Source organism: Thalassophryne amazonica, chromosome 6 (assembly GCF_902500255.1).
Source record: "Thalassophryne amazonica chromosome 6, fThaAma1.1, whole genome shotgun sequence".
Taxonomy (NCBI): Eukaryota; Metazoa; Chordata; class Actinopteri; order Batrachoidiformes; family Batrachoididae; genus Thalassophryne; species Thalassophryne amazonica.
In genome coordinates this window covers 103,773,417-103,782,211 of record NC_047108.1, presented here as the reverse complement: position 1 = coordinate 103,782,211, position 8,795 = coordinate 103,773,417, and the positions used below count along the sequence as shown (strand labels likewise).

At 40.5% G+C, this 8,795-nt stretch overlaps 1 protein-coding gene across 1 annotated transcript in view; it reads right to left on the bottom strand.

Moving 5' to 3' along the window:
* Positions 1 to 2,587: 2,587 nt before the first annotated feature.
* Positions 2,588 to 8,795, bottom strand: part of spats2 (spermatogenesis associated serine rich 2) — a 45,744-nt gene continuing 39,536 nt past the window's right edge. The window contains exons 12-13 of the mRNA XM_034173052.1: positions 5,385 to 5,530; positions 2,588 to 5,306 (exon numbers count right to left, since the gene is read on the bottom strand). Coding sequence (XP_034028943.1) covers positions 5,046 to 5,306; positions 5,385 to 5,530 — 407 coding nt within the window. The 3' untranslated portion in view covers positions 2,588 to 5,045. The remainder of the gene's footprint in view (positions 5,307 to 5,384; positions 5,531 to 8,795) is intronic.

Sequence of the window (8,795 nt, the reverse complement as noted above, 5' to 3'; positions counted from 1 at the left end):
CAGAGACTGCAAGATGTTATAAAAGCCAGAGGTGGTGCAACAAAATACTAGTGATGTGTTGGAGCGTTCTTTTGTTTTTCATGATTCCATAATTTTTTCCTCAGAATTGAGTGATTCCATATTTTTTCTCTCTGCTTGGTCTAAGAAAGTAACCGTTACTGACTGCCACAATTTCTTTTCCTGATTTCTTATAGTGTTTCTTAAAGCCAGAAAGTTGCCATTTGAAATGACTTTAGTTTTGTGTCATGTCTGTGATCTGCTTTTTTTTCTACAAAATTAAACAACTAAATGAACATCCTCCGAGGCCAGTGATTCCATAATTTTTGCCAGGGGTTGTACATCAAGCTGCTCTTATGTCGCTTTTTGAAACGCAGTGCTTAGAAATACTGTCATAATCAAGCAGAATATTGGTCATTTTTAATGACATTTTCTTAATAGTAAAAGTTCAGAAACGTTTTAAGTGCTTGTGGTGTTTCTGTATTTTCATTTTGTATGTCTGCAGGGTTATAGGATTAAATCAGTCAGAAATATTAACATCGGTTTAATAATCAACTTTTAGGTTTCGTTTTGAGACAATTTTCTGGAGAAACAGCACCATTGGCTAAAACGCTTGCACCACCAGGGGGCGTCCTTCCCCCTGACAGTGGTATGTGATGATGTGGCTCATTCTCACATCCGGTGGAAATAGAGGAATCCCCCCCCCCCCCCCCTTTTCTTTTGCACAAATCGAATGAAGGAACATGTTTGATTTATGTTGGACTTTGGGCTCTGTGGTGCAGACTGACCTCTATGGATCTGCGCTGGCTTTTAATCCTGGATTTTTCACTTCCTCTTTTCCAAACTATTTCTGCCACAATATAAATCATTTGAGAAAGTGAAGGTTGCTTGAAGCTCAAAGAAAGCTTTTTCCACTTTAGATCAGACCAAATTCAACCTTGACACTCTAAATATACCAAAACATGCACATCTTCACAAGACGCATTCAAAATTTACTCTGAGTGGAATCTTATCATCTGACATCGTTTGTGTATATTTAGGAATAGACTTAAAGACACAGTCTGTAGGATTTAGCGTCACCTAGTGGGTGACGCTGCAAATCGCAGTGGTTACAAGTTTAGTTTCTGCTCCCTTGCCTTTGCTTGTGTTACACAATATATACAGTAGCGTTCAGAATAATAGTGCTATGTGACTAAAAAGATTAATCCAGGTTTTGAGTATATTTCTTGTGCAATATCTGTATCCATGTGCAATATTTCCCCATGCAATATAATTTCACAGTTGTACATAATTCTAGTTTTACATTTTAGATTTTGTCTACATTTTACTTTTAGTTGAACATATTTAAATTATTAATGTTGTTACTATGGTTAGTAATTGTACCTCGTAAAAGGACCTTTTGGAGATGCACTCAAATCTCGTTGCAATGTAAATTACAATGACAAAGGCGATTCTGATTCTAAATCTACACACTGCATTTAAGAGTGAAAGATGCTGGCTCATCTTCAGGAAAGACAAATTTTGTTTTTGAACAAACAGCAATGTGCCATTTTTAACAGATCAACCTAGTTTACAGTTTGTAAAATGTGAAATTTCAGTATATATATATATATATATATAATGGGGCCTTTAACTGTACTGTGGAAGAGTTGTAACAGAAAAATTAAACTTTCTTAGAGTTTTGTCTACTGATGTGAGCTCACTCATTTCGACTCCGATGTCCCAACAGCTTTTTACACACCAATTTTGAGAACCTTGTCTCCTTGACTGAAGTCTCACGGTCCAGCTCAGTCCTCACGTTTGAATTCTTTCTCAACCATTCCACCTGCGTGACATTTTTGTACGCCTCCAGCTTATCCTTTGTCTCACATTTTTCCATTCTTGAGTCAATGTAACTCAAACTCAGGAAATGAAATCCAGGCCTGTTGTGCGTTCGAGTGCATCTCTATCAGACTTTGACCTCATGATCCTGAAGGTGGTGCGTTTTTCAGGCTACACGTGTCTTCGCAGTGATGTTTTTGGTTGTGCAGCCTCAGTCTCATGGTCCAGATCCGGTCAGTGGTCATTAGATGCTCTCATTAGAAACTGTTCACAGATCTTTGTTCCACAGTTTGGTCATTGCTGGTTGCCCCCCCACACACACACTGTTTCTGCAGCTTTTACCTGAAGATGCTGCTGCCGATGAACACTGTTTACAACCAGTGGCAATGACCTTAATGCTTTCTGCTAGTTTAAATGAAAGTATGATTTTTAGCTATTAAAACAGTTTATTCCAACACCCAGTATTTCCAACATCCTCTTCTGTGATCAAACCAATGATTCACTCTCAGAGATATAGGGAAGCTACTTTTGGGAGGATTTGTCATTTTCTACTTAAAATTAAATGCAACTTCATAAGCAATCAATGTGACGCATTCATGCATGCCTGCAGTTGTAGTCTGTTTTGCAAAAATTTGTTTGAACATTTCCTTGGCAGTACATATTATCATCCAAATATTGCAACAGCAGCGGGTTGACAGCTGACTGCTCCAGTTAGCTCTCACCAGCTGTTACATTTTCAAAGAAGACACCAAACATAAATATAAAGCAGTCACTCTTGCAAAATGGATTTTTTTTTTTTTTTTTTTTTATTCATAGTAAATGAAGTGTGCCATTCAGTGAGTGGGAGGAAAAACGGGGCGGGGCTATGCAGGACGGTCAATGTCTTTGGTCCATAGTCTGGTGGAAAGATGTCAATAACTCAGAGGGACACGAGAGAAGGCACTTGAGTTTACAGTCGTCTCAAGGACACAAAGTCTACTGGAAGAATGAGTGAACTAAAAGTTCTAACCTTTAAAGAATAAGTACGCCTAACATGAATATCACTTCCAAAATGCCCCAAGTGAGCACAAAATTACATAACTACAGACATGCATACACAGTAGGAACCAGAAAATAAAGCGAAGCAAGAAGGAGAATGCGCAAGTGTGAACTTATTCCCTTTGGAATTCTTTACAGGCAGAGGAAAGATAGGGGGGGAAAAAAGGAGGGGGGGGGGGGGGGAGAGCAACCTTAAAACAGGACAAAAATAATTTCTTTGGCGATAACTGAATATTCCTACCATATGGAATGTTGGCGGGTTAAATAGCAAAACGCTACTTAAGTCTTGATCACACAAGCGCCTCTAAAAGCTGAGGTGTGTGACTATTTTTGTGGCCTGTAGCTAACGACACCCATCAAATACACCACAGAGAAAGAGGTGACAAAATTCTGCACAACTTCCTCAATGACTAGTCAATAAAAAGATTATTATTATTACAGCGTACCACCTCTGTAAGTCAAGAGATAACCAAATTACCTGACCTACATCTGATCTACAGCATAGATTTACTACATATTACATCTTCCATTTTCCAGAATATCCACAAACTGTGTGGGGAAAATTACTAAAAAAAAAAAAAAAAAAAAAGCTTTCAGGTCTCAAACTATCATTTTCTACATGATGGGACACAAAAGGGGCAGAAAATGGAGAAGAAGAAGAAAAAAAAAAGATTTCCTCCCCTAATAGTCTACTTGAGAAAGGACAACACGCTATGAAGATGCAGCAATAATGTCATGACTGTTTTTACATGATAGCCTCACAGCTCCACGTATATACATAACTACAGAAGACAACTCACCAAGGAGTCTAGAACCGACTGGTCACAAAGAGGCCACGTCAAAGGAACAGCAATGAGGTACTCGCCTGTGTTTTGTTCACATACTGTGGACTCGACAGAGACGCAACCCCGACAGCAGCCTGTCAGTCTGCTGAAAAAAAACATCTGAAATCAACCGTGACAACGCAGCTGTCACTTTGATCGTTACTTTCACAGACGAGATTATAAAGAAAAAGGGGAACATCTCGCACCTTATTTTTGCTAATGTGTATAAAGCACGTGTCTGCGCTATAAGTACCACATGCTTAGAAAGCCGTCATGAAGCGGACATCTGTGTTTCTGAAAAGGCAAACGTGAAGTCTGACCAAAGGCAAGCTTGTGCACATACAACAAAATAGCAAACCGTGCATGAGGAAAAACACATTTATCTAGATGTCCAGACTTATGAAACAGCACGTGGATAGCATTTCCTTTTTCGTGTGGGCCTTAATATTTGACACCATTTAACAATATTCTACAAAAGGTAATGAGCCCTCTTACTTACACAATAACTGACAGTAAGCCAAAAATTAAACTGCACACACTAACCCCATTTGTCAATGTGAATGTCACAGTTACTCTCAAATGCAGCCACATCTAAGCATCAACCAGTTCCTTAGTTTGTAGCAGCCATACAAAAATCTGAATTACAGTTTGATATGTTTTACATTTACTTTGCAAATATTAAGGAGAGTGTAGTGTTGTGTTGATTGCATGTGTAGTCTCTTCATGACACACAGGAGGAAAAAAAAAACTGTTAATGTTAGATCTACTGTTGCACTTTCACTGTGCTTTACACAGTGAAGGCAGTGAAATGGTTTAGGGACACCAAAATAATAATAATAATAATAATAATAGGTGAAAATCTCAACTAAGCTGCAGCAGAAAGAAAAGAAAGAAAAAGAAAAAAAAAAACGACCACAAACAGATCAAATTCAATAGTGCAAGAGTTGTGGCAGGTGATGGTGCTCATTTCTGAACAATTTTACACCAGGCTGCTTAAGTGGTTTTTCAGAAGCAGTTTGAGAAGAGAGAGAGAGAGAGGGAGAGAAAAAAGAAAAACACTGACCAGAGATCAAACAGTACAGAATGAGATCTCTGAAAGGGGGTAGCCACAACCTTAAAGCAAATCAGAACAAATGTCTCTGAAGAGCCCATTCAAGAAGAAATTAGAGAAAAGAAAGCATTTCAAGTTTAGAGGATGAACGGACTAATGCAGAGGTGGCAGAGCCTGACTAATGAAACTATGTAAACTTGTATTCTATTCTTCATTGAAGGAGTTAGTAAGGGGGGAGGGGCAAGGGTGCAGGGAAGGGTAGCGGGAGTGCGAGGGTTAATAAACGGGCTTGATTAAGCAAATGCATTCCACTGTCAAGGGCACTGCGTCCGCGGAGGCCTTTGGGGCAGCCCGTTATGAGACTGTCGGTCTTGGTTGTAGGATGACGTGGAAGAGTGGGCGGGATTACGCACACTGCCGGAGTTGTGCGATTTTGGACCAGAGGAACCACCATCACTCTGGTTACGGTAATTAGCTCGGCCAGCGTTTCTGTCATGGTAGGAACCGCCATTATACCGCTGACCACTTGAGTAATAACCTTGTCCTTGGAAAGTACGCCGGTTGCCTTGGAAAATCTGAAAAGCAGAATTAAATTAATAATTTCCCCAATTCTATATTTCACTGCTGTTAAACCAACTGATTTTCCAGCTGACCTGTTTGGTGGGAGGAGGGCGGTTTTCACTGGCGGTGGTTTGGGGCTGGCTGGGTGGAGGGTTTTCCAGCAGGCTCGGGCTAGCGACAGAAGACGATGTGGAGCTACAACGGGAGCGATTTGAGTAGCCTGTCCGCGGATGGTAAACTGTAAAAGAAACAAGATTCTTCAACCAACAATACAGTGCAGAGGCCGACTTAAGAAGCAGGATTACTAAAATATTTTCACCAAGTCAAACCACATCATGGTTATACAATTCTGACTCTCAGGATGACCATCTGATGCAGTTTCGTGGCTAAAACAGTCATGATTCACCCATTTTCCCAAGGTTGTTAGACCTCAGGGCAAAATTCAAACTGCTCAATGGGTTTCAGCTCCTAAAACAAATAATGCTTACTAGGGACTAGAGATCAAAAAATGACGCCCCCCCCCCCCTTTTCTGGTTACTGTTGTATCGGCATGTGGGAAAAACAAAAAACTGAGCAATTTTTACATTTACTTTGGACTTCCATTTCATTGCAGACAGAATGACCCCAAGATGTGTCAGGCTTTATTTGGTCGAGTTCATTTGTTAATATGCAAGTCCTGCAAAACTTTCCAACAAAGTAGGCACGCTAAAGTTGCCATTCCTTCTCACAACACTTAAAGTGCACATCTGATAAATGTTTCTGTGAAGGCTCTCAGTTGTCCAGGTGGTTTCCATAGTAGAGAAGCTTGAATCTTCGACTGGACTGGGTTTCTTGATGCGAGGACGTTTCGCTTCTAATCACAGAAGCTTCCTCGGCTAAATTTTAGCTGAGGAAGCTTCTGCGATTAGAAGCGAAACATCCTCGCACCAAGCAACCCAGTCCAGTCGAAGATTCAAGCTTCTCTACTATCTCTGATAAATGAAATTCCAAATTACCAGACTATTCTAAATAAAGAATTATGAAAATATTGAAAGTATTGCGTTTTATTTTTGGATGCCATATGCCCTGAGAAACTGTCAAACATGGGGAAATTAGCTTGATTTCACTTGCCACTGATAAACACTCAGAAATGTTAGCCTGTAAGAAATGTTCACTTTGGTGACACCATCTTTGGAACCACACTCGGACTGATTTTCCATTTTCATTGACTGTAATGTTTTACTGCTCAAAATGTATTTATTTTGTTGATTGTGACAGTGAATATGAAATCGTGGAAAAGTGTGTTTTTTTTAAACACCCACCAATACCAGTCATGATGCTTATTAGTTGTCCAGTTTTCCCACAGATAAGTTTTTTTTTTTTTTTTTTTTGAGGTGGAAGTGGTCGGTACAAGCCTCCAAGAAAGAGTGGAGAAATTGTAGCCGAGCACAGCATGAGAAAATGAGCTTCAGAAACTTCCATTTGTGTGGCCATCAGAACTAAGCATGTTGTCTCTCCCAAACGCATGTAAACGGGACATGTTTTATTCATTTTGTTTTTGCTGCTCAGGGTTCTCGCTAGAGTTCTAAGAGTAACAGCCCGTTACGCTGCTGCCTGAAAAAAAAAAAAAAAAAAAAAAAAAAAAAGTTACCCTGCAATTGGGCCTTTACCTTTTTTTTGAGGGTGTGTAGCAGGAAAATCATCATTTCTGTACGTTGATTGTAGACCCACTGCTCCATAAGCAGATGATTGGCAACCTCCATCAAAGCCATTTAAAGATGTCAACCATGACTCACCTTTCTGCTGATTAAAGTCACTAACCGGGACTCGCATTGTTGTAGGCAAGAAACGAGAATCATCCTCAGTTCCCCCTTTTAAAATTTTCTGTACATTCTCTATTGGGGACAGGCCAGGACTGCAAGTAGGCCAGTCCAGTAGCCGAACCCTGTTTTCCCTACAGTCATGCCTTGGTAATGTGTACAGAAGTGGTTTTGCACAGTCTTCCTAAAAAATGCATGGACGTCCCTGGAAAAGACGTAGTTGTAAAGGCACCATATGTTGCTCTATAATCTCAATGCACTTCTTTACATTAATGCTGCCCTCACAGAAGTGTAATTTACCTCTGCCAATGGGAGAGACACCTCCCCACCCTTTGGACTTGTTGCAGATAAGAGTCTGCATGGTCTGGCAAACTGATCACACTAGACATTTCCATTGTGTGACAGTTCAACCCATATGCCTACAAGCCCAGGGAAGTCCATCCCACTTCTTGATAAGGTTAACATGAGGCTTATGTTCTGCATAATAAACTTTTAAGTGGCATTTACGGTTCAATTTCAATTCAATTTATTTCATTTATATAGTGCAAATCACAACAAAGTTGCCTCAAGGGGCTTCACATAAGTAAGGTCTAACCTTACCAACCCCCAGAGCAAGCACACAGGCGACAGTAGTAAGGAAAAACTCCCTCTGAGGAAGAAACCTCAAGCAGACCAGACTAAAAGGGGTGACCCTCTGCTTGGGCCATGCTACATACTATGCCAGCATGGTAGCCATACGATAGGGAAAATAAGTGCATCTTTTACTGACGCAGGGGGATCCATTCCACAGAACAGGGGAAAGATAAGAGAAAGCACAGACTTTTTATTCACCCAAGGGACACAAAGTAGTCCTGCACCCTGATAACGCAAAGCCCAGGTCGGTACGTAGGGTTTAATTAGGTCAGCTGGAGACGGAGGTGCCAGTCCGTGAGCAATTTTATAGGCTAGTAGCAGAACCTTAAAATCTGATCTCACTGGGACAGGAAGCCAGTGAAGAAACGCCAAAATGGGTGTAATGTGGTCGAAACCTTCTGCTTCGTGTCAAAACTCTGGCAGCAGCATTTTGAACCAATTAGAGACCCCTAATGCTGGACTGGCATAAACTAGAAAATAGAACATTGCAGTAGTCCAATCTAGAAGAGACAAACGCATGAATCAGGGTCTCAGCATCAGCCATAGCCAGAATAGGACAAATCTTCGCTATATTTCACAGGTGGAAGAAAGCAGTCCTCATAATATCTCTAATGTGGAGGTCAAAGGACAAGGTAGGATCAAAAATTACCCTAATGTGTGATGTATGACGCACGAGCCTAGGGTAAGCGTTAGCTGGTCAAATTGATGTCGATGTCTCACTGGACCAAGAACCATCATTTCAGTCTTATCAGATTTTAAAAGTAGGACACAGCTAGACATCCAGCTTCTCACTGATGCAAGGCAATCTTCTAAGGATTTTATGTGGATGAGATTACCAGCAGTTATCGGCATGTATAACTGAGTATCATCAGCATAGCAGTTTTGAAAAAAATAATATAATAAAAGGTTTTCCAAAATAATTCCTTGCCCATGGTTATACCAGCTATCGATGAATGACTGTTCCTTATGCAGTGCCGTTTGAGGGATCTGCGATCACTAGTATTCAGCTCAGGACTGCACCCTTGCCATTTTATCCTAGTATGTAACTGACATGCATGACGTTGAATAAAG